The sequence below is a fragment of the Maylandia zebra genome, linkage group LG20, assembly GCF_041146795.1.
Source record: "Maylandia zebra isolate NMK-2024a linkage group LG20, Mzebra_GT3a, whole genome shotgun sequence".
NCBI classification, from domain to species: domain Eukaryota; kingdom Metazoa; phylum Chordata; class Actinopteri; order Cichliformes; family Cichlidae; genus Maylandia; species Maylandia zebra.
Genome location: NC_135186.1, coordinates 34629413 through 34655841, shown reverse-complemented (window position 1 = coordinate 34655841; position 26429 = coordinate 34629413). Strand labels below are relative to the sequence as shown.

Below are 26429 nucleotides of genomic sequence, written 5' to 3'. Positions count from 1 at the left end.
GTGTCCAATCATATTTCAAGATGAGCTGGCACTAAAATACCCGGAAGTGTTTACAGCAGGAGGCTAAACTAGCAGCTAACAGCAGAGTCAGTGGAGAATTGAAGCTCCTGGAAGTGCAGTGCGGACGCATCTCCTAGCCTGTGTGCGGTGCTTGTTAAGGTGAGTCCCACCTGTTCACTAACAATCAGCACCCCGATTCTTTCCAGCTTACCGAGGCTAACTGCTCCTAGCAGCAACCAACAGTTAGCTTCAGCGAGTGGCGCGAAATAAGTGACTTGTTTTTGGAAACAAGCGCTTGGAATAGATGTGAATTTGAAACAGAATGCTCGGTTTTCCAGAAAATAGACTGAACCTTCAGTAATAACCTGGGTAATTCTAAAAGAAAACGTAACTAGTAAGGGGAAACTAGCTAGCATGCTAGTTCGCTAATGTAAAAAAACAAAACAAATTTAATTACTTCCCAGCACATAGTTCATTTTATGGACTTTAGTTCCAGCAGATACACAGACCTGCAAATTTATCTGCTCACTGGAGAGTCTGCAAATTGGGAAGATGTGAAATGAGTGCTGGTAGGAGAGTAAAGTTTTTAGGTCAGACAGCTGAGTGTGTCGCAGCTGGTAAAATGTACTGCCAGTGAATCTTTGTGGGTTGGTTTGTTGGCTGAAGTGAGCTGTAACAGGGAGCACAGTGTTGTGGGATCGATGAGGGGCGTTATCAGTGTTTTAATGTGTAAGGAGGCGTGATGCTGCGCTGTGTTTCTGCAGTTTTTGCGGAGCCGCAATGACACAGCTGTTCTGAGCTGCCATATCTGAAGCAAAGCAAACCCCTCACGAGTGCTCACACTGCACACAGCCAAAGAAAACACTCAAATGCTTTATTCAGATTTTGTTTTAGCTTTTGTCTTTTTCACTTATTGTTGTCAGGGATCGTCTACAAAGACGTCAATCTCAGAATAAGGAGAAGCCTCCGGCCTCCACCCATCGGGTTGCTCTAAAGTGGGCTGTGTTGCTTTTCAGTTTTGTGGAAGAAGTAAATGAGTTTATTAGATTTAATCTTAAAACAGGATTAGGAGTGCATTTTTAGAAAAATGTCATTAAGCTTAGCTGAAAGAAGCCATACACTGAAAATCCACTTTCATGGGGTTGTAACATTTTTTATAAAGTATGATCTGTGAAAATCTGGCTTCCACAACATCAGCAACATGACAGTTACCCATTTACATTTTTTCTTTTTTTAAATTTCATGCCGAACTATGTGAAAGTCTTGAGCCACTCCTCGCTTCTTTTTCTTTAGTTTCCAAAGAGTCAGACTTTTTCAAAGTGGTGTTAAAGTAATAGTTTTCCAATCTTTCAAATGTTTTTCTTTGGATGTTTGTTCTGCCTTTTCACTCATTTTCAGTCCAGTCCATGCTCCATTTTCAAATAATTTTATTTTGGCTTTCTAACCTGTGAACTATTCATTATAAAAAGGCACCTAATTCAAGGGATGAGCCAGTGTTGTGGCTACACGTGGCTGACAGTTCAGTTTTATTTTATTTATATAGTGCCAAATAACAAAAACTGTTGCCTTAAGGTGCTTTATATTGTAAAATACAGACCCTACAATAATACAAGAAAACAGAGGAAACCCCAAAAATCAAATGACAAGGTGCAGTGTGTCCTTAAAAAAATGTGAGGAAACTGGGCAAAGTGTCGTGCCTAAAAAGCTACCGGTATGTCTACCAGGTGAATTCAGAAATGGTCTCAATGAAAGGCTGGTTGTCAAGAAGCCATTCTTCAGGAAGGGAAACTGGGAGAAAGGTCAGAGGCAGATTACACAAGAACTCCTATGGAGCAATGGATCCAGATATGAATTTTTTTTTGTCTGGAGGTTGGGAGAGCAGTACAACAGTGAGTGTCTACAGCCAGCTGTTAGACACAGTGGAGACTGTCATAGTTTGGAGCGTTTCAGCCAGCAGTGTGTGGTTCACCACTGGATTCATTTTTCAGTAAGACAAAGATCTCAAACACACCATCAATACAATAAAATGCATCTAAAAGTAAAAATAAAATAGATGTCAGTTACTGACATCTACACAGGCAATCACAAGAGACTCCACCCATTCCTGGTCTCACCTGTTTGGCCTGCCGCCCTCAGGGTGAGGCTACAGGTCTATCCAGACTCAGGAACAGTTTCTTTCCACAAGCCATCATACTGAGCACAGATACACACATGCCCCACCTCAAAACACACACCTCTCTCATGCATACAACGCATACACACAACAACATGCATATTAGCACCCTTGCACATCTGTATAAACGTTTTGCATTTATGTTGTTTGTATTTTTATATTTGTTTCTATTGTTATTTGTTCTGAATTTAATGATTGACTCACAGGTGTGAATGTGAGTGCGAGTGGTTGTCTGTCTCTGTGTGTTTGCGATGGATGGATCTATTCTAAATGCTGCTCACAGGAAGTTGCTTCTGTATTTGTTGAATGTCTGATGTTTAATGACAATAAAGGGATTTGGATTCTGATTGGCCTCCCTGGAAAGCAAACTTTAACATTATTGAAGTCTGAGATCATCTTTATAGAGCGTGGAACAAACGGCAAGGCAAGTTTATTTATATAGCGCAATTCAACAGCAAGGTGATTCAAAGTGCTTTACAGAGACATTAAAAAACAGAAACAAATAAAAAGCATGATTTAAAATGGAGAAAAAAAAGGAAGGAACAGTAGATAAAATCAGTAGTTAAATGTAAGTTTTGAAATTTAAGCTTAAAAGTAAAACACTGTGGATTTGGTGCTTTATTCAAATGCAGCTGAGAACAGGTGAGTCTTCAACCGGGATTTAAATAAACTGAGTGTTTCAGCTGATCTGAGGCTTTCTGGAAGTTTGTTCCCAGAAACCAGCTAACATCCAGAACAGAGCTTTGAATTTCCTTGAGTCATTCCTGAAGACCTGAATGACAAGAAAGCTGACTAGAGTTTAGGCTGTGTTCAATAATAAAGGCAGTTACAGCAAATATTGACTTTCAAGCTAATACAAATGTTTTTTTTGCCTTAATATACTTATGTTTGCATGTGTTTTGTATCTATAGTATTTCCAATTTTCCTAGTAAATTATAAAGAAAGACGGTTGGCTTCACACTTTTCGCCGGTACTGCTGCAAACCAGGAGGAGCTAAAATGCAATAGGTGCTAAGCAGAGGTGCTGTGAAACTGCCACTTTCAGTTTAACTGTTGGATTTAAAGTTTTGTTAGGGTCTGAGTTTTACGTGACGGAGCACACTGTTCCTGCCTCGGTCAGTTGGGTAGTTTGTGTGACTGGTATGTTATCACGTTAATTCTCAATCTGATGAAATGAATATGTTAAACATCAGAGCAGCACATCAGCCAGAGGCAGCCAGAGCACTGATGGATGAAAGTGTCTGATAACTGGGTGGATTAAAGTCATACAGTTTGTTCTAATGTGCACTAACTGCTGTACGTTGTGAATGGCAATAAAGTAGTTATTCTGTTCTTCTGCTTATTGAGAACGATTAACTGTAGATGTCATGATCAAGTGCCATGTGATGGTGTTTTTGACATGTGAACCTGCTGTGTTTCCTGTTCAGAAGTCAGGATGAGTCTGCAGTGGACTGCGGTGGCCACCTTCCTCTACGCTGAGGTCTTCTTAGTTCTGCTGCTCTGCATTCCCTTCATCTCACCCAAGAGGTGGGTAACACCTGACTCTCACACACCTGTCTTGGCATCAGGCTTTTTCCAGCTCAAATCTGATAGCGTTACCTTGGCTTAAGATATCTGCCAGTACAAACTACTGCCTGGAAAGGTCAGTAGTTTGTAGTAAACTAGCAGCTGGAAAGAAATGACTTTCAATCCATTTCACTTTTAAATGAGAGAGATTATCGTCTAAGCTGTCAGTCAGCTGGGTTTGACCGCAGTTTAGTCAATAAAAACATTTGCAAACATACAAACAAGGTGTTGGCGCACCAGTGTGGAATATCTCCAAACTGTTGACACTTTTTTGTTCCACCGAGTTTATGCTTGCCGTCGTTTGAGTTGATGTATCAGCTGGAGCTCAGAGTGCCACTTTACACAGAGGGAAAGGTGATAAGGCTGTGGTGATTTCACAGATGCACATGACACAACCAGTAATGTCGGCTCATTGTTGCCGAGCTTTTGGGCTGGTAGGGGACCAGTTTTGATGCATGCATCCCTACACCGATCCTTTTGTAGTTTAGTACACCTTGAAAACAAAACAAAGTATCACAATCACAAGAAAGTACCTCTATAGAAATCAGACATTTTAACAACCCTGCTGATGGATGTGTCTTTCATGGGAAAAATTACAGACAATTAGACAATTCTGGATATTGAATGTTTTCTCTGCCTTGCTGAAAACTTCCCCAATCATGGATTTTCGATACTGTCACACGACAAACAGACGGCGAGATAAATCTTGGCCCATCTGGGTTTAAAGCAGCCAATGCAAAGCATTTACAACATTGTGTCCGTGTGCTGTTGGCTCCATGAGAGGAAGCTTTGGCCGTTAATTTTTAGCTGGAGAAGCGTGAAGCTCGCTGATGGAAGCAGCAGAGTTCAGTTTGTCCTCAAACAGAGCAGCTCTGTGTGACTGTGATCACATTAAAAGACCTCCTGACTGCCGAATGATGAGCTCTGATTAACTCTGCACACACGGCACAGCGCTGATACGAGCTGAAATCCAACAAAGAAAAAAGTCAATAAAAGTAGAGAAGTTTTAGTGCTAGACCTCATAGAGGAGTTTTTAAATTATTTTATCTGACTAGATATCAAGAATTAAAAATAGCCTTTGTTTTGTTATTTTCATATGTGAAAGAAAGTTTATCATTTTTATCTGATTGACTGTTTGTAGCAATGGTGTAACCTAACATGGATAAATGCAATAACATGACCTCTGCCTATGTAGGCTTTGAGCAACAGTTGCGTTTGTTGGATGGTACATTAACCCAGAAACAACAAGGATAAGTAATATTGTTGTCCCTTTTAGTCAGTTTCACACCGCAATATCATTGTTCTTGATTCATGACTCCACAGATGGAAGCAGGAAAACAACAACTCAACTTACTTTACAGTTTTGTTGCTAACCATAATTACAATTTAATAAAACAAGGTGTCGACATGTTTTTTGTTTGTTTTTTAGACAACAAAAATAAAAATAAAACAAAATGAAATTGTACTTAAACTGTGTAAAATGAAAATGTGCAATTTTATATAATAGCAACGTGGTTATTCAGACTGAAACTTTGGTGTATCCAACTCCCTCATATGGAAAAAAAACCCCAAAACTGAAACTGTTAAAAGTTCTAAAAGTACTAAGAACTGACTCTAGAAAATGGCTCAAACTAAAGCAAATTAAAAAAAAAATTCTATATAATATAAACTAAATAAAAATAAATATAAAACTGTACTAACTATATTCTTAATAACCAGCTTCCTGCAGAGGTCACTGCACAGTTGAGCTCATGTCTGTTTTTGTTTGGCCCCTAGAGGGGGCTAGAGCTCCAGGCTTAGTTGCTGTGTTGTAAAACATTAAGATCACCATTCATTCGTCCATCCTTTCTCTTCTGCTCTCTTCCTTTTTTTTTCCATCACTTCAAGCGTGCTAGGATCACTTTTGGCTCCCAAAAGATGCGATAAGATGGATTTTAATTATCCCAGAAGTTCAGTTCCTGTCCTGCAGAACCAGTAGTGTCCAACAGAACATTTAAAAATTAAATAATGGCTTCATAAAATAACAAAAAACTCATTCAGATTACTCCAAACAAAGAGTAAAAAAATAAACAAAGAAAAGAAAAGTGACTCTAATGTCTCTATAATGTAAAAATGTATAAAAGTGAACTTCTTGAAGTTGCCGACTGATTTGTGTTTTATTCTCCTGGTTGTTGTTTTTTTAGGTGGAACAGCATTTTCAAATCTCGCATCATAAAGGCCATCACTCTCTATGGAAACACCGCCTTCATGGTGGCCATCGCCATCCTCGTCTTTCTGCTCATCGGTACGTCTGCAGTGCTTTTGTTGATTGGTTGGGAGGTGGCCTTTAGCCAAAGTGTAGTCGATATTCTGCATTCTTCCAGTCTGTGGAGGACGCTGCTGTAGCTCCATTTCAATCAAGTTTGATGAAGCACGGGTAAACAACGGCACCATCAGTTCCTTACTTTGTAATAACAGCGTCTTCAGAGTCCAGCTGATGAAATGTTGCCAAACTCTTTATCAAAGGAGTGTTAGGCAGAAATAATGTGTGGCTTTTATAACATTTAAAACTAAATTAAAGTTCGGCATCAGTCTGTGATTTTGTAAAGCATCAAAGTAACTGCAAAATTTTCCCAGATACATAACATCTGTCGTAGTTGGATCACAGGGATCGCAGATCACAGGGATTCGAGATGTTTCCATCTAAACATAGAAGCTACTCATTTGGTTGTGCAGAAAGACAGCTTTATTTTTTCATATGCTTAAATGTTGTTTAGGAAGTACAACTGTAATTACATGTTGTATTGTGACAGTATATCCAGTACTTCTCTGCTCAGTAGCCACATTTATCCGCCCAGGTTTACCACACATCGTGATTTGAACTAGCTTCTAACATAAACCAGGTTTTTCCTGCCAACGGCCTCACAGAGAGTTTACTTAGAGCAAGAGGTTTTCTACTAATAATAATTATTTTAAGCAGTTGTTTAGTTTAAGTTCGGATTTTAAAAACATCAACCATTAACAGTTCAGTACCTGTGCCAGAAATCAGTTCTGTTGTGTGCGTGTGTGGTAGGACAGTGTTTGCTCCCAGTAAGCACCGACTTTGTACCTCAGCCAGCAGGGAAGCAGCAGAGCTACAGTGCAGCTACAAAATAAGTTTACTGTGAATTAAAGATGCAGAAAGGTGACGTTTCCGTGTGTTTCCTGTACAGATGCTTTCCGTGAGGTGAGGAAGTACAGTGTGACGGAGAAGGTGGATCTGGCAAACCACCCGACAGCCATCGAGCACATCCACATGAAGCTGTTCAGAGCACAGAGGAACGAGTACATTGCTGGCTTCGCCCTGCTGCTCTGCCTGTAAGACACACACACACCCCTCACCTCAAGCTGTTTAAGTTTTAGGATCAGCCACAGTAGCCTCACTTCACTGGAAAGACTTTAAACCAAGGATACAGCTGTTAGCTTTTGTGCTAGCAATCGGATAGTTGCTCAGAGAACGACCTAAACGGTCGAACCAGATCGGCTTCATAGATCGGCACATCGCCACTAATATCTGATCGAACTTTCTGGATCAGGATGGGAACGATACATGATGCTGCCTCGTGCATCTGGACTACTCGACCTCATGGAGTCTAAATTCTGTTTGTGTGTCATTATAGCCAGACCGACTCTCCTCCATGGGCTGTCGTTACAGATCTGAGCTCTGTGGGTTTTCCGGTGGGTTTTTTGTTTAGTTTTTTTCGATTTCAATCACAAAAAAGGTGGTTTCATCTTCTTTGCCCTCCCACTTCCACTTAAGAGTCTCTTTATAAAGGGAAGGGTAAGATAAGGTGCTGTAAACTAGTTCCTAGGCAGTGTCCCATCCAGGTAGTAACCAGGCCGAGCTCTGCTTAGACTCAGAGATCACAAAAGATCAGCTGTGCTCAGGGTTTTTAAAGAAGGTGCAACATTTCTGAACTGCGGCAATTTTTAAAATTAAAGACACGGTCTTCTTATTCCTTGTTTTTTGTTAGATCATTAAAAAAGTATTAATTAAATTAAAACATATTTCAAAAATAGATCCAAAATAAAACAAACAATGCAAATAAGCGCACTAAGTTTTAAAAGAGGCAAAGAGCTGCCTGATCCTGTGCTAAAATTGTCACAATACAGAAGTCTGTTTGTGTTGTTGGACACATGGCCACTTTTTGTGTTACAGACTTTGACTCTGTTGTAATTCAGCAGTAATAGTTTTGGTGTCTGTAGCACGTATGTTGTCCACATTCTCCACCAAAGTCTGTCATCCTGCTGTAAAAGAAACCAGAGCAGTGAAACCAGTAACTTTTTCTACACCCCTTCGCCATCCTGTTAACCATTTATCCAATTAAGTGTCGCATGGGGGTGAAACTAGTGGTTTTTAATGCCTAAATCTAACAGTTTCAACACAATTAAAATCAGGAGCTGAAGTGTAAAATTGTTTCCAGCTGTGTGAGCGGTGAAATCATTCACCACAAACTCCGAAAAGAACTGCAAATTAAGAGATTTAATGCCATGAAGATTCCTCAGACTCTTGTTGAGTTTCCTCCATTTTTGACACAGAGTGGATGCTGCACTGTAAGAGTGTTATTAGTAAGCCTTCATCATTGTTGGGACGACTTTATAGCCGACTTTCCCTTAATTAAGGCTGATTGCTTGGGAGTGCTGAATCAGTCGAAGCCTCCACAGGAGCATGCAAACAGAGCGAAAGGGTCGTCGGTGCACTGAGGAGTGAGGAGACGACCACATATGGGAGTTAGGACCAGCGTGCAGCTGAACTTCTCTCTGAACTTCTGTCCTAAAGCGAGCTTGCAGTGGGATACTCAGTCGCACCAGAATAGACCCAACAGGCCGACTGATCTAAACTCAGAGGAATTTAAAGTCGGGCGGAAAGAATGAGCAGCTGACCGTGTGTGTGTCTGTCAGTGTGTGTTTCCACTGTACAGTGTAAATCCCCATCCAGATTGGACAGAGACCTCACAGGTGCGAAGCAGCCTGATTGGCTGACCCACTCAGAGTCAGACGTGACTGAGTACAACTAATCTCAGACTTCAGCAACATGGCATGTTGTTACTGGTCTGACGGCTTGTTGTTGGGTTGAAAATCCATAAAGTTACCAGTGAAGTCCATCAAAGAAGAAGGCTTGTTTCATTCGCCATCCTCACATACTGACTTAAGAAGTCAGTATGTGAGGATGGCGAAATCTATAAATAGATTTCCCTTTTTACAGCAGGAAAAACTGAAATTACCCATTCCTTCATTCCTGAGGTGAAATCCTCAGATCCATTGTCTTAGATCATTTCTGATATCGTGTCTTATTTGGGACAGGGTGAGGAGGGAGGTGTATGATCTGCTGTGACCCCTAAAAGGAACAGCTGGAAGTAGTATTTACTTTTTGTATGTATCACAGTTATTGTCAATACCTGAAATTTGTCTCCTGTGTTCATCAGAAAGTTGCAAAACAAAGTGTGACTTGGAGACCAGCCTGTCTGAATCCTGAGTTTTCACAGTATTTGAATGCATAAAAAGCCTGATCTGAATGCACTGATCTTACACTAAGACTACGTCTTTTTACGGGAGGGTAAAATACAGCAAGCTCTCAAATCAACACCCTGTAGATAATTTGAGAGATTTATATTAGTTTTGCAGCTTTACTTGAACCTTAGAGGGTCTTACTTACGACGCAGCAGTTGGTGAAATTTATGACATTTGCATGCGTATTTTATTGATAACAATTATTTGCTGACGGTTCAGTTTGAGTTGCTGCTGCTACAGTCAGCTGGCTTCTCGTGAGTGTTGTGTGAGATTTTATTTTGAATCTTTCTAAATATTTAGTTGAGCAGTCAGTGGTCATGTGACCCTGACGGATCTTGGTTGACCTACAGCTGGTGGGTCTAAGTGACAATAAATCAGGACAGATCAGTTTGGTGCAGTTTTGATTGCAGAGTTGTTCTGTGCCCCCTGGTCGCCTGCAGGGGGCAGCAGCACGTCCTTCTTGTTGCTGCTCTTCTGGGGTACTTTTTGGTGTGCAGCAGCTGCTGCTCTGTGACTCACTGTGGCAGCGTAGCATGTGATGCGACAGCTGCTGTAACGCAGATGCCAGGAGGAAGTTTAGACCGTGCCCTCCGCTGCCAGGCCGCTGTGATTGGGAACTCCAGCTCAAGAATTTCCAGCCTGAGCCAAGAAGAAGACTGTGGAAAGGCTGAAGCTCTGGCAGCTGCCTGGTCAGATTATTTCAGGCCTGTGAAGTAACTGACAGCCGTATTTGGAACAGACAGTCGCTCCTCCTAGAGACACTTGAGATGGAGAAATCTCTTTTATTCCTCGTGTAAACTACTCCACTTTTGGTCACCTTGAAGCAGTTTACACACCGATCCAAACAGGCTGCTGTGGTGTTGCAGAAGATAAATCAGACTTACAACCTGATGTATCTATTAAACCGCTAAAGACACCAAACTTAAACCTAGCTATACACACACACCCTCCTGCTACAACAAATATGGCATCCAGTGACATGTGTGGAATAATCCACCGCTGTTCCTGACTAATGCACTGTTTTTTCGACATTTTCCGTGTTGTTATAGTAAACATTCAAGGCTGGGGAAAAAGCAGTGAGGGAATTTTAAACCATGAACAGTGATGTTGCTAAAACAATCACTTTGTGCCTTTGCAGAAGTAAAACATTGCTTATTAACTACTTAAGAAGTAATGTATCATCCTGCGTGTTCGAATACCTTTACAATACTCTGCACCATCCGCTGAGCTGTGGTGTTATTAACAGTTAACATATTTTTCAGCCTTACTTATGCTAACACAGCAGCACAGATCAATAAGGAGAACATACTTCTAGGTGTGGCTTTTCAGGCAAATTTTGTTTTCTCTCGTTGTTACAGTAGTGCATATTTGCCTCACCATAAATGCCCAGAGTCACCCAGTGTGATTAATCTTGAGCAAAACAAAGACTCTTTGGTCTAAGTGAATGTGTCCCGCTGAGTCTCTCACCTTGGTCCCCTTTCAGCACCATGTGATCAGGCTGTTGGTCTCCATTTGGCTACTTTTCAGATCTCCTCTATGAATCTGTCAGAAACCAACTGTTGCCCTTGCACAGACAGCCTTTGTGGTTTAAATCACCTGCTAGTTTTGAGTGTAATTCTCTACCAGATGACCTCTCCAGCTCCTCTTCAGCTGTTCTGTCCCCAGTTAATTGTATTTCATTTGAATTCTGTTGAAAAGTCAAGAAAATTCTTGTTGTAAATACTGCGGATTTAAAAGATCATTAAGCCCCAGTGTGTTAGATTAATAACTGAAATTACAAAATTTAGCACAATAATAATAATAGTAGGGCTGCCACGATTAGTCGACTAGTCGTGATTATCAAAATCGTCTGACTGATTTAATAGTTGATGTGTCGTTTGAAGTTTGGTAAGATCCCAAAAGACGCAGGAATAAGTAGCAGGATTTAAGAGTGTAATAACGGACTGAAACAGAAGATGGCAGCACTGCATGTACAAGGATGCCAGCTGCCGTTAAACCCCGAAGAAGAAGAAGCAGCTGTGTCCCAGAATTCATAGCGCAGCCCAGCTTAGTTTCCAACAATGGTGGCAGCTAGTTAGTTTTAATATTACTCTTATTATTCTTTCTGGGTCACAAAATAAACGTTCAACATATTTTCAGGCGAGAATGTAGCTGTGTAAACCTCAAATATCGGCTCAGTTTATCAGGACACCACATATTTTCAAAAGCGCTCCGACGTTTTCGGAGACGTCTGTTACCCACTAGCTCGATAGCGAGCCGGGGGCTAGGTCACTAGCGCGGTGAGAACACCGGACTCCCGGCAAATTGTTTTCAAACCCACCGCTGTCTTTCGCTACTCAGGTTAAATATATATGAGTCACTTAGATAAATTAAAAATGTTGTTGTTTGGTTTTTTTCAGTATTTTATTTGTTCCTGAGTAAATCGGCTGAGTTTATTAAACTTCACTGAAACAATCTGCACATTTAATTAAAATTTAATAAACTACCATCTAGAGCAGGGCGATATGGCCAAAAATATTTATCACGATATATATTTGAAAATTTGCGATAACGATATAACTGACGATATAATTGATGCGAGACAAAATACAACTCCACAACATTACTAGCGCAAAAAGACAACCTTTCATTTATTTTCACTTAAACAAGAAGCTGGTTTTTATGTACATTAAAGCTTTATAAAAATGTAACAGTGCAAATGCAAATTCCTTGCTGAAAGTTTAACCAAAAAGCATTTCCAGTAGAAATGGGCTGACATATCCTGAGCATAACCATGTATAATATCCACTGAAGTTAAAAAGAGGTGCTTTGCAACATTAAACTGCAGTGTGCAGTACGCATTTTTCGGACCATAAGGTGCACGGGATTATAAGGCACATTAAGCGAAACAAAGCAGTCAGATAAATCAAACTTTATTAAACTCATTCTTCTTGCTTCCTCCACTTCTGTACCATTGATTCATTAATGTTGAATTCTCCGGCAGCTGCTCTATTCCCATGTTGTTGCAGTATATTAATGACTAACCTTGTATTGTGGATGGATTATCTCAGTTGTTCTCCTGACTGAAGTTTGGTCCGTTTACAGCATCCTGCCATGCGATTGCATTTGTCTCTAACTATCAGGAACCTTAACGTTAACTTTTATAAGTGGAAAAGTGTTAGTGTTCGTCCTCCAGCTTCACTGTTTATGTTATGCTAACATAGCTGTGTCGCTAGCGATCACGTAGCACATCATTATATACCAGCTAGCCCAACTTCAGTAACCCTACAAACGTCACTGCTGTTTAGTTTCCTGTCTTCATTTATGTTGGAAGTGATAGCAGAGCTGTACGTTTGATTTTTTTTCAGAAATCTCTCAGTCAGAACGTGCTATATCATGCTAAGGTAACTAGCGAAACTAGCGAGCTAACTTCCGCTAGCTTCCTGCTAACTTCTAACTCCGTTAAATGTAATAAATTTTGTTTTCATGGATGCCTGGAAGTTAAACTTCATAGTTACACCTGGTAAAGCAGCAATGCTGATCGTTTTATTAAAGATGAAAGAATTTAGACAGTTTTTAACTCTCAGTGATGCTGCAGTGTTGTTTGACCTGAACGATACGGAGTTTAGGACCCAGATTACTCCCAGATTTAAGAGCATCTTAGTCCGACAAATACGACAATAACGATGGCCGCTTGCATGTTCTGCAAAAAAAATGTGCTTTGTCGTGTATCTGACGGACAAACACCAAACCAGTTCCACATCACTGAAGTTGCACCATTTTTACAAACCAATTCTGGTTCATCTGTTTCACTCAACAATCAGCCATGTGCGTATGAAAACAAAGGCACTGCGCATGCGCGTTTTACTCATATTCTATCGCGATATTTCATTTTCCTATCGTTGCCTAACATTATACCGGTATTACCGTGAACGGTATAATATGGCCCAGCCCTACTACCATCTTGTCTTTATTTTTAGTTAGCACTAGAGCTGCCACGATTACGTCGACTATCAAAATCGTCGACGACTGATTTAATAGTCGACGCGTCGTTTGAAGCTTTGTAAGATCACAAAAGACGCAGGAATAAGTAGCAGGATTTAAGAGTGTAATAACGGACTGAAACAGAAGATGGCAGCACTGCATGTACAAGGATGCCAGCTGCCGTTAAACCCCGAAGAAGAAGAAGCAGCTGTGTCCCAGAATTCATAGCGCGGCCCAGCTTAGTTTCCAACAATGGCGGCAGCTAGTTAGTTTTAATATTACTCTTATTATTCTTTCTGGGTCACAAAATAAACGTTCAACATATTTTCAGGCGAGAATGTAGCTGTGTAAACCTCAAATATCGGCTCAGTTTATCAGGACACCACATATTTTCAAAAGCGCTCCGACGTTTTCGGAGACGTCTGTTACCCACTAGCTCGATAGCGAGCCGGGGGCTAGGTCACTAGCGCGGTGAGAACACCGGACTCCCGGCAAATTGTTTTCAAACCCACCGCTGTCTTTCGCTACTCAGGTTAAATATATGAGTCACTTAGATAACTTACAAATGTTGTTGTTTGGCTTTTTTTTTTTTTTTAGTATTTTATTTGTTCCTGAGTAAATCGGTTTGTCTGAGATTAAAGTTATAGTTTTTACACAGCTGAATAAACGTCAAGCAGACAGCTGATTATCAGAAGTGTGAGATGCTGGAGAATATACTCCGGTGTCCTGTTATATTTTAGATAGCAAGGAGTTTATTAAACTTCACCGAAACAATCTGCAAATTTCATTAAAATTTAATAAACTATCATCTTGTCTTTATTTTTAGTTAGCACCTTAAAAGCTTAAAGCTGTAAGCTAATGATAGTTATATAAGAGCAGATGCTGCTGGTGCAATAAGCTGTAGTTTTACGTCCAGTGGATGATGATCTGATTAGTCGACTAATCGCAAAAATAATCAGTGACTAGTCGACTATCAAAATAATCGTTTGTGGCAGCCCTAAATAATAGTGAGACTGTTTTTTGGGCATAATCGATCAGAGTGAATGTGTATTGGGTCACTTTTGCAGCTCACAGAAACTGGTCAGTGTGTATTTGACATTTTGTCAGCGCTGTGTGTTGCTGGGGAAGTTTTACACCCTGAAAATAGCTGCAGGTTGAGTGTGAGTCAAACTGCACAGACAGAACCTGCTGGTTTCTGCTGTTTGTCAGAATGTTCCTGAATGCATCACCAATGAGATATTTACAACTGGCACATGGCTTCAGCCTCACATGATGGGGAACCAGCAGCCACGAGGTAACTGCTCACCGAGGTGGTAAATTTACCCCCAGCAAGCTTCACATCTGCAGGTTTTTTACAGAGTGAAGTCAGCTTCAAATTTCAGCGTCCTGTTACTCATCTCTGCAGGAGAAGCCTGATTTTACATTCCTGTGTTTAATGTTTCATTCAAATAGGTTATTCATAACAAAAACACTGAAACTAGGCAAACTGTTGTGAAGACAGTTTGCCTAGTGAATTAAAAGCAAAAGTAGAAAATACTATTTCAATTAAAATCAAATGCTAAACTGTCTGCTTGTTAACCTACTGTATGTGCACTAAAAGCATCTCAATACGTGTCATTTTGTCCACAACCAAAGATGGAGCAGGTGGGGATCTTTTCACATCAAAAGTCTCAGAGTCTGGAGTCTGATGTGAGCTGAGAGGAAACGCACGGTTCATACTTTCATTTTATTTTTCTGTCTGATAACTATGTTGGCAGAAGTGCTCTGAAACTTTCCAGCCTGCTCAGAATAAACTCTGGACTACTCCTTTAATCCAAAGCTGCAGCTCAGTGATTCTCTCCCACAACTTACATGAATGGGGGCAGATATTCAGTGTACCCGCCCGCCCTCCACCCACAGTGAGCTACAATTACATCACCGCCTGTCGACGCCACACACAGCACGAACGCCTCACACAGCACGCGGGGAAATGTCAGGGGTCACAGTGTGTTACTATACATGTATCCATGCGTGAAGCGACTCCTGACTTTGTGATGTCATAATCCCGGACCTCTTTACTGGGAACATGGTAATCCTGATCTGATGATTTCAAAATCTCTTTACTGCGTTGTTGCTTCTGTTCAGAAGCTGCGGTCAGATGACCTCATGCATGGTTTACTATTCCTCTTTAAAAGATACCTGCAGATATACTAGGCAACTCTGTTTTTAAGTAATTCAACATTTATGTAATTTTTCTGTGGAAAATATAAATGAACCCCTGGAATCTGCTGCCCCTCTTTATTAGGAATATCTTGTGGTAGATGTTTTGTAAAACAGATCACTAGTTTTGGATACTCGATGGCTGGAATTCACAAAATTCAAAGCTCGTTCATTTGGAAGATATTTAATGGTTCTCCTGTGGGTACTGCCCACTCTCCAGGATGTTTACTGATGAGTTTCAGGTGATGCTGAAACATTTATCAAATTAAAGGAGGCTGATAAGCAGTCTGTTTAGTGTGATCACATACTGATGTTTTGTCTGTTGCAGGTTGCTGCGTCGCCTGGCCACTCTGCTCTCCCAGCAGGCTTCACTCATGGCCTCCAACGAAGCCTTCAAGAAGCAGGCGGAGGGCGCCAGCAATGCCGCCAAGAAATACATGGAGGACAACGAGATGTTGCAAGAGGTGAAAAAAACACGCACACAGAGTTTTGAGCTTTTCAAGTTCTGCTGGTAGAAAACCAGTCGTCAGAGGTCATGGGTCACACTGCCGTAGGGATGGGTATCGTTTAGGTTTTATCCGATACCGGTGCCAAACCGGTACTTTTGAAACGGTGCCGGTGCTTAAACTGTGCTCAAACCGGTACTTAAAGGATGGAGAACACAAAATTGGTCCAAAAACCTCTCATGTTCAGCTGGTTTTTTTTGTAAAAAGATAACAATGTTAGCCTTTTCTGCAGCTATGGGGCATATATGGTATCACTCTTGGCTGGAAGCAGTGCTTAAACAATGGAAAAAACACAAACTTTGTCCAAAATCTCTCATGTTTAACTGTTTTCCACTTTTTCTTTGGTCATTTTAGCCTTTTTGGCCAGGGTGAAGGGAGCATCTGCCATCAAACAAGAAGACAGCCGCATGTAACTACGACGGTGTTTGCTAGTTCACCTTACATGCATTAATGTAATAACGTGGTTAGCCTACTCAGCGTAAATTACACCGTCGCCAGGTGTTTCATCAGATTCGAGGTGTTACCTCCTTTGACAGTATCACAGTATCAGCTTAAAGCACTTGTTGCTGCTGAGTTTGCATCTTTTGCTATGAAGTACAGCCAGACTTTGACCGCTTCGCCTTGGGCGTTTTTAATCTGTAGCTCTGCTCTAAAAGAACGTACGTACCTGGGCCCGCCTACTATCCTCGGAAACGTAAAATGATTGGCTAGAATCTAAAGTGTATCACAGCTCAGGGAAAAAAAGCACCGAAAAAAAGCACCGAAATGTGCGCTGCTTTTCGGTCTGGTTACTACCGTTTATGTCAGACCCGGTGCCATCATGGCACCGGATACCGGTACCCATCCCTACACTGCCGTCATGGTGATATTTGGTAAAAATGGTTCTGTTCTGTGGTTGAGGATTGGCTGTTTCTGGAAGAGATGTCTTTCATAATAAAACTCCATCCAGCTTCACTGTTCTGCAGAAACTCCAGACTGGAAGAAGCGGATTCCCAAGTTTCAGTCCTGAGTTTTGGAAGAACAGACACAGCATGCCAGGCACATTTTATAGAGCAAGATACTCTAAAAGCAACTACAACAATTAAAAAATTTTGGGTGCCGCTCAGAGACGGGAAAAGGCAGTATTTTTAGGTCTGTGTGATTGAGAGGCAGACCCCACAGGAGCCATAACTTAATAAAAATGACTCCTGGGTTTCTTGAAGTGGTTGCGGTGGAGCATTTTTGTGCAGGAGACTGTTTGCTTCTCTTCTTTGGAGTTTAAACTTTGTCTTGTGAGCCAGTTATTGTTTTATACGGCTGAGAAGCTGCAGTTTGGCTTATCTCAGCTGCTTTTCCATTTTCCATCCCAGCCCTGACAGTTAAATTTTATCCTGCATGTTAGTTTTAATGTGTTCTTGCTCTAGTGCATCCTCTTTGTGCTGATTTCTCTAGTTGCACTCCTGTTTGATGCAAACACCACATGCTCATGACTGGAAGCGTCATCCTTCATCTGGAAATTGATTCAGCACATTCAGAGTTCAGTTTGAGTCACCACGCCGATTTGTACAAGGCACCAAATCTCTTTGCTTTTCTGCACCAACATGGCAGATTTTGTGCTGTAAATCTCAGAAATGAGCCCTGAATTTTTTGTTTTCTCCTTCCTGCTTCACAATAAGGCAACACGTATCCCTGCAGGCATTATGGGATTTATTTCCTGCTAGTGTGTCCTTAGGCCTCTCGGGCCACAACCTCAGTGGATGTAACATTACAAGGCGAACTCCCAACTCTTGAGCCACGATCGCCCCGGGATACAGGTTCTCTCAGTAAAACATCAGCTGCTGGCTTTCAGTTTCCTCTCTAGAGAAAGTGTAAAGAGCTCAGAGTAGATCTGCTGCTCCTTGGTCACCTGACAAGGATGCCTACTAAGTGAGGCATTTTAGGCGTGTTCAGCCGGAGGTGGCCCAGGACAAGCTGGAAGGCTCTGTGCCCCGACCCCAGAACAGCTGAGGTTATCGAAGTCTTTGCTAAAACTGCTGCTAAGACAGAAATGTTGACTCTGAAAATGTTTTTAGCATTTTTGCAGTGTCTCTTTTCTATCAGATGTTTATTTCTGATCACACGTTTAGTTTGAGATGTAGTTACAAGACAGGAACACTAGAGGGTGCTCAGCTAACAGTAACTGTGGTCCCTTCTACTGTTCAGTTAGTGCAGGGGTGCGGGGACTCCAGGCCTCAAGTTCTGATGTCCTGCAGGTTTTAGATGTGTCCTTGATCCAACACAGCTGATTTAAATGGCTAAATGACCTCCTCAACATGTCTTGAAGTTCTCCAGAAGCTGGTGATGAACTAATCATTTGATTCTGGTGTGTTGACCTGGGGTGAGATCTAAAACCTTGAGGCCTGGACTTCCCCCACCCCTGAGTTAGCTGCTCACTGCAGCTTCACTTGCAGATTAACTAGCATGTAGTAGGTCTGCAGCACAGACGCTGTAGATGTTGTTTGTTAAAGAGAAATGTGCCACTCACTGAGTGTCCTGCTTGAGTCATGATGATACACAGTAGAGCTGACTAATAACAAAAAATGTTAATCACTAACATTGAATTTGACTCGTGTTAGTTTAATAAGATGTAACCAAGTTAAAGTTGTAGCTGTTAAGCATTTAAAGCAAAGGGTAAACCAGCTGTCTGGTTAAAGTGGTATATTCACATCGTTTTAATTCTTTAAAAAAAGGGTTTGAAAGACTAAATCTGAGTTTTGAAATAGTGGAGTGGTGCAGGGTTAGGTTTAGACAGGAGTTTGTTAGTTCTGGACAGATAGGGGTGCTAGCTCACTTTGTGCATTATTAAATTGAATCCCATCCTGGTTCGCTATCACAGTAGCCGGTTCTAATAGGTTTTCTGGCAGAAACCTCAATGATTGATAATAAGAGTTTATCAGGTGCTGTTCGCGCTTATACTGTGTTGTGCTTCGTATTCCCCCCCCGCACGCACGCACGCACGCACACACACACAATCCATGTTTGACATTGTTTCATTGACCGTGTCCCAAGGTGAGGAACGGACAAACTGTCCATCCAAAGCAACGTTCCCAAGGTTGAAACTTTGGCAGTGTGTAAACTGTGGTAAAGGGTCCTGACGTTATTTCATCAAACCCCACTTCATCTCTGGGTTTGGTTTCCATGAATGTGTTTACACGTTCGACATTTCAGGAATATTTGGCGGCAGCGGGGATTTTTCTCAGTGACTCAACAAGGATTTTATAAACTCCCTTGAATGTTTCCCAACAACACGCTGATTGATCTCATCAACCAGAGAGGCAAAGTTCAGCTTTCTGGCAGCTGTGCAATAGGTAATAGTAAAATAAGAGAAAATGCATATTTTAAGATTTTTTTAAAAAGTATTCCAATGTAAATTATTGAGTTTTTAAATATATGACGTGGGCTGAGAATTGCCCTCATTGAGCATAAATGTTCTTTATGGCAATGACTGCAGTTCCGTAAATAACCACTCGAGGCAGGCTGTAGAAGTAAGTCAGTCCTCCCCATACAGCCCTATATTAAAGTGTCCAGCTTTACAGCAGAAACAGAGAAGTGCTGCAGACGCAGTTTTGGCCAAAGGGGACAGGTTTCTTCTTTCATAACTCTGTCTGTTTGTTTGTTTGTTTTAAATAAACCGTCATGTTGGAAGTGGTGAAACTGCTGTGATTGACACAAGCAGCTGTAAGCCTCCCTTCTGCTAATTGCAGTCAGAGTGTTGATGTTGAAGTGGTCCCGTCTTTTGTCTTTTATGCCTTCTTTCTCAGTGACTGTGATCAGAAAGTGTCAGATGCTCGTCGGAGTGAAAACTAATTCATCTCATTTTCATTTCCAAAGTGTACTGTTGTAATGGGCTTAGGGAAGTCATTTATAATGTTAAAAACAATAAGACAGCAGTGATATTTAAAAATGATATGTTATACTTTGATTCTGGCCTTTTTTTTTTAAATCTTAAACTCATCTAAGAGTCAGTAATACAAAAAAGTTTAAATGAATCGGTGACAACACTAATAAGTAAAAACTTGATGTTATGCTCATGTGTTCACAGGTTTGAGTAGGCCACAGGAGATTCTCAGATTTCATAACGAGCTGTGGTCGTCTTTTTTTTCTTTTTTTTTTTCTTTTTTTTGTTAGGATGTTTTGCTCCAAGGAGTCTTCTCTTAAGACCCAGCGTGTGTGTGTGTGTGTGTGTGTGTGTGTGTGTGTGTGTGTGTGTGTGTGTGTGTGTGTGTGTGTGTGTGTGTAGCCCCAAAGGTCAAACGTACACGTGGAGTTACAGGAAGACGCAAGTGGTCGTGCAGCACTCACTGATTTGTCAGGGTGGAGTCACTTTACTGCAAACACAGTTACACAGGTCACAGTTTACACTGAGGGAGGTGTGTGTGTGTGCCTGTTTAGATGTCTTTGTGAGGACTGAAAACTGTAATGTTGCGTTACTTGTGGGGACCAACGTTCACTTATGAGGACAAAAGTGCCCGGCATTTTTGAAACTCAATGTGGTTTTAGTGACAGGGTTACAATTAGGTTATGGTTAGGTAGGTCAGGCTAAGGGTTAGGTTTAGGTTGGTGGTTAGGGTAAGCGACTAAGGAAAGAATCAATGAGAGGTCCTCACTAAGATATCAAAACAAGAGTGTGTGTGTGTTACTGTAAAGGCCAGTAAGATGATCCTGGGCACCTGCTCTGCTCCATGTAATTACGCAGAGGGACTTCTAACTACTAACTAATGTCGAAATTGCAGATCTGAGATCATTTATTTGCTCTGTAAGATCTTTTTTTTCCCTGTGGGTCCATGAAGCAGGCAGGATTTTCTTTAAAAAAAGAAACCTATTTTGAGTTATTTTGTCTTTGGTTTGGTGTAGACAAAGAATTAACTCAGCAAAGAGTTCAAGGTCGGTGTTTATCAAACATGAGAGGAAGAAATTGCCAAAAGTCCTCAGAGCGTTGCATTCCTGCTTTTGTTTGCAGCAGCAGATTAAAAGCTTTTATCCTTTCCCACTGATAGAATTTTTTAGAGGGAGTCCTGAGCTGAGAGGAGCTGCAGGAGGTCACATTCTTGTAGAGATAATCTATGAGGGCAAAGCCTGGCACAGAGACACAGAGGAGGGCTGTAGCACACTCCTGCCAGCAGCCTCAATGTTAATGTGCTGTACCCGAATACAGGAGAGAAAGGGCTGTTCCCACAGGCAGTGAGTGAAAGAATAAGCAACAAGCTGATTAGCTGCCAATACATGTAGCTGTCGATGTGTCACAGCCGCCCCGAAAAACATTCAAAGCGCTTCTTTGGGCGCTGGTGCCTGCTGCTGTGTTCGCTGTCAGAGTGATCCCACACTGCTTCAATAATGTTGAAGTTCAGGCTCTGGGGAGGCCAGTCCCTGCCTGATGGTGTTGTGTGTTTTTTTTTATATCCCTGTGCTTTGTTTGGGATCGTTGTGAGGCTGAAAAATGAAGATTTGCCATTCAGAGACTTGCAGATGCTCACTGTTGCACCCCTCTCCTCTGTACATATTGATGAGCAAAAATGTAAAATGTGACTCCTTACTCCATAAGATGTGTTTTTGCTGACTCTCAGTTCAGTGCTTGTGTAATTTGGAGTACCTCTCCCTTCTCTCCTGGTTTCCCCTTTCCTAAGAACAGCTTCCTGAAAGCGTCCATCTACTGAGACAGTTTCAGATGAGGCGGGTTTTTTTCTGTTTCTTTAAGATTTCCAGCTCCTCTCCATCTGCTCTGTATAGTTCAGTGTCTTTTAGGTTTGTCGCTTCTTATTTTGTCCTCTACTTTTTTACGGTTTTCACATTGATATTTATTTATTCATTGTAAGGACACAAATGAATGAAAAAAGCCAATTTCCTGAGACCATAATGTGAAAGGTCTTGAGAAAGCCAGGAGAGCTTTGCCTAATAGCACTTTAAAATATTACAAGATCGTCTGTCTCCTTTGAAGCAGATTATAAAGAAATGGGGAGGTGGCTCAAGACTTCTGGAAAACACTGTATTTCCTTACAGTGGTGTTGTGACATAAAGCTCTGCTGGACAGATACAGCACTGTTTGACCCTAAACTTACTCAAGCTGTGTCATGTCAATGACTCAAAAATACTTACTAGCAAAATTACAAGAGAGGAAATTAATTTAATTGAAGGGCACAAAATAAATCAGTTCAATTAGATTTATAATAGCATCAAATCAGTTGTCTCAAAGCGCTTTATACTGTAAGGTCAAGACCCTACAATAATTATAATAATAACAATAATAATGATACAGTTGGAATTTTTTCAAAAGTGTATTTTTAAAACTAAAATGTTTTGTCACAGCTAGTTTAGTTCACTGTAATAACCTTGTTAACCTCCTATAATGCTTGCCTTTTTATTTTTACATCTGTTTCTACATTTTAAAAAAGCTGCTCGTGTTTCACTTTTACTGTAAATTTATGGTTTGTGACTCGACCGCTCGCTGCTCTGTGATCTTTGGTGCGTCGGTCTGATGACATCGTGCCATCGGGTTCAGTTCAGAGCAGTGAAACCAGGGTTTATGGCCTCGTCAGTTAAAGGACTAAAGCTCAGCAGCTGTTTAACTCCGTCACACTGAGCGAACACGCCAATGCGTCGGTCTGACAAACTTATTGATGCTCTGAATATTTCTCAATTAGGTTCTGTCTGTTTCCAGCTTACAGCGAGTCACAGGAAGATTTTCCACAGTCTGCTTTAAAAAAAAAAAAGAAAAAAAGAAAGAAATTACAAAACTGATCGAATGAATTATGAAATGAAATAAATCCAGTAATCCTCATGACTCCAGTTCCTTCCTCAGCAGAAATGGAAACTGAAGATGTCACCACCACTTTGGTCACACACACACACAGTGATGGTTTCATAATGCAGCGTGAATCAAATTTGAAAATGTTTAAACGAGCACGAACGCTGATTTTCCTCACGTCACCCTGCATGAATTATTGTTCTTGAGTAGTTTGGAATAGGGCTGGGCGATATGGCCTAAAATCCATATCACGGTATAATTTGAAGCATGTGCAGTAACGATATATATCGCAATATATTCTTTTCTTCTGTATAACGTATTTTCCACACTACAAGGCACACTTAAAATCCTTTAATTTTCTCAAAAATCGACAGTGTGCCTTATGTAGGAATCTGGTTGTGCTTACTGACCTCGAACCGATTTTATGTAGTACACGGTGCACAGAAATCTATCAAAAAATATTTAGTACAACTTTGGTAAGCTATGAAGGCGCACCGCTTGATGGATTGCCGGAGCGTTACGGCTACCATAGTCAGGAGGCTTGTGGAGTAATCCAAAACTCCGTCCGCTTCAGGTCCCAAAGTCAAACGAACTCTGCGGCATCACTGAGAGTTAAAAACGGTCTAAATTCTTTCATCTTTAATAAAATGATCAGTGTTGCTGTTTTACCAGGTGTAACTATGAAGTTTAACACCCAGGCATCCGTGAAAACAGAATTTATTAAATTTAACAGAGTTAGAAGTTAGCAGGAAGTTAGCTCGCTAGTTTCCACCTAAACATGACATAGCATGTTCTGACTGAGAGATTTCTGAAAAAAATTAAAACGTACAGCTCTGCTGTCACTTCCAACATAAATGAAGACAGAAAACTAAACGGCAGTGACGTTTGTAGGGTTACTGAAGTTGTACTAGCTGGTATATAATGATGTGCTACGTGATTGCTAGCAACACAGCTACGTTAGCATAACATTAGCACAGTGAAGCTGAAGGATGAACGCTAACTTTTTCCCACGCGATAAAAGTTAACGTGAGGGTCTCTGGTGGTCAAGGACAAATGCAATCGCATAGCAGGATGCTGTACACGGACCAAACTTCAGTCAGGAGAACAACTGAGATTATTCATCCACAATACGAGGTTAGTCATTCATATACTGCAACAACATGGGAATAGAGCAGCTGCGAGAAAATTCAGCATTAATGAATCAATGGTACGGATGTGGAGGAAGCGCAGTTTTTGCTTTCCCCGTATTCCAGAACTGCTTTGCCTCTTTGCTATTACTGTCGCCGGCATGATTTGCAGATGATGTTGTTTTTATCCGCCGCAGCTTGATGACACCATCAACTCATGGTAGAGCGGTATAGTCAAAATCTCTACCGTTGGCCAAATTTATATCGTTTCTACCATATATGGTTTATACCGCCCACCCCTAGTTTGGAGGAAATGCAGTTTGCTGCAGACGGGTCGTTAAGATTTCAGCTGCTGTTATTTGTTTTGTTTTTTGTTGGCAGTGTTAAATTAAGTCAACGTCTGGCTCATAAGAGTCAAGCGCCACTTTCTAACGAACTCCAAATTCACTTGTTCTCCCAAAATCTCCGTTAGTCAGCATTTCAGAAGTTTTTAAAGTGGTCAAGAATCTGTGGTCAGCCCTTAAATGCAGGCTGCGAAGTAGGAAACACAAAATATGTGTCACTGCCAAAACCTTCAGCCATGACCGAGCTCCTGATGAATGAAAAGGTCAGGTATGGACCAATGAGCACAGTTGTGGTATAAAGCAGTGGTGCACAGCCGGTGTGTTGCTGTAACGGTTCTCTGGACTCAAACTGGGTCAAAAGTTTGGAGTTATCTGTGTCAAACGGAAAGATTTCAAATATGCATTAGGCTTCTTTCAGCTCTCTGGAGACTTTCAGATCTGCACCAGAATTTAAATGGCAAACATCTGGCAGATGTTAAAGGGCTCCTTTTTTTAAAAATATTGTTTGTTTTTCTAGAAACTGCGTGAGGCTGGTCTTGAGCTGCCGGAGGCTGGGAAGAAAGGACCAGGACCACAGGAGGAGAACAAGACTCTGAAGGAGGAGGTGAAGAGCCTGAAGGAGGAGCTGGAAGCCACCAAGAAAGGTAAGGTGGAGGAAACGCAGTCAGTAGGTAAAATCCACAAGAGATGAGGAGGAGAAGAAGTTAAAGGAGGAAGACTGAGACAGAGAAGATGAGATCTGAGTGAAAATGAGAAATCTGTTTGTTTCACAGCTCTGCAGAAGTCGGACAACGACGTTCGTGCCATGAAGAAACAGTCCGCGAACCTGACGGTGGAGTACGACAGACTGCTGGAAGAGCACAGCAAACTCCTGGTAACACACACACACACACACACACACACACACACACACACACACACACACACACACACACACACACACACACTAAAATCTCCAAAACAAGAATTTAAAAAAGAGGCAAAAGCACGCAGGAACCAAGGCACAGAGCCCCCTGATGGCCCTCGTTTAGAGTCATTGCTTAAACATGCATTCACTTCTATTATCCACCAGGGGGCGATACCTGAGGTTGCAAAAGAGAGGTTTCTGGTCCTGTAGAGGTTAATGGGAGAGATGGCCCTTCGCGCTGACCTCTGTAAACATTTACTGATGAGTTGATGAGCTCAGTCACTCACTGGAGGCCATAAATAAAATACTTAGTCCTCTTTTCTTTAACGTTGGTCTGAAAACGAGGATTATCCAGGATACACTGAGCGGAGGGCACAGCGATATTTAGCGTGTGTGTGAGATCAGTTACAGTTACAGCAGCTCATGACATGGTTTGGCTGCATGTTGTCATGGCGATCAGCTGTTTTTATGTATTTTATCCGCAGGCGAAGAGCGACAAGAAATCAGACTGAGGAGGACATCGACGGTTCCCGGCTTCTTTCATCTTCATCACCGTCCTCAGTAAACTGTCTGCTGCCTCTGCTTCCACCTCCGCGATGTGATGTCACCGACTTTTGGGCCAGCTGACATCACCGATGGCTGCGATTGGTTAATCAGACTGTCTGAGCTCCAACATAAGAATGTCGGTTTACTGTCAGACTTCCTGTGTCACTGTTTACACCTCTGAAGTGTTTCTGTTTTTCTCTCTTCTGTCCACTTTGCTGTTTAAAGGCCAGCTTTGGGGTTCTGTTGTCCTTTAAACAGCTGACCTTTTCCTTCACTTTCCATAAACTGTTTTCTTCTGAGGACATTCCCTGATTAACATTTTTGGAGCAAAGTAAATCCAAACAATGAATCCTGTTCCCTGCAGGAAAAGATCATCTTCATTCCAAAATAAAAGCATTTAGTCCTCTCTGCACATTCTGGTTTAAAACATGCTTAAAAAAGTCCAAAGGATGGCTGTGCCGTCAGATTTCCTTCTTTCTTAAACTGTAATTTCCATCGAGACTCTTGTGAATATGAATGTTTGGAACTGCAGCAAAGATCACTTATTACGAGCAAAACAAGACTCCGGCGTCTCCCCTGGTTTCTTCTTCTGGTTTGCCTGAACTCTGCCTGAACTCTTCGTCACTGTTAGCCGTGTGCTGAACACACACTTTAAATTTTGGAGCTGTTTGATGCTCCACTTTCGGTTATTCATTACAAAATGTTAAGAAAAGAAAAGGCACCCGTGTCTGTTCTGCTTGTGTGGTGTGATCAGATTTTTGTTGTGTCTTTAATGACGTGTCACAATAAACATGGATGATTTCAACAACA

General features: G+C 41.4%; 1 protein-coding gene across 1 annotated transcript; it reads left to right on the top strand.

Moving 5' to 3' along the window:
- Positions 1–26429, top strand: bcap31 (B cell receptor associated protein 31). Its single transcript, XM_004568185.6, has 8 exons — positions 1–159; positions 3600–3699; positions 5922–6022; positions 6930–7074; positions 15758–15893; positions 24684–24810; positions 24940–25040; positions 25559–26429. Exons 2-8 carry the CDS (start codon positions 3608–3610, stop codon positions 25583–25585), a joined length of 729 nt encoding a protein of 242 aa, XP_004568242.1. The 5' UTR covers positions 1–159; positions 3600–3607; the 3' UTR covers positions 25586–26429.

Bases quoted from the DNA above. Each gene is read 5' to 3' on its own strand.
- bcap31 (XM_004568185.6), top strand. From the start codon at position 3,608: ATGAGTCTGCAGTGGACTGCGGTGGCCACCTTCCTCTACGCTGAGGTC. The intron at 3,700-5,921 runs GTGGGTAACACC...TTGTTTTTTTAG, and splicing joins CCCTTCATCTCACCCAAGAG to GTGGAACAGCATTTTCAAAT. The intron at 25,041-25,558 runs GTAACACACACA...TTTTATCCGCAG, and splicing joins AAGAGCACAGCAAACTCCTG to GCGAAGAGCGACAAGAAATC.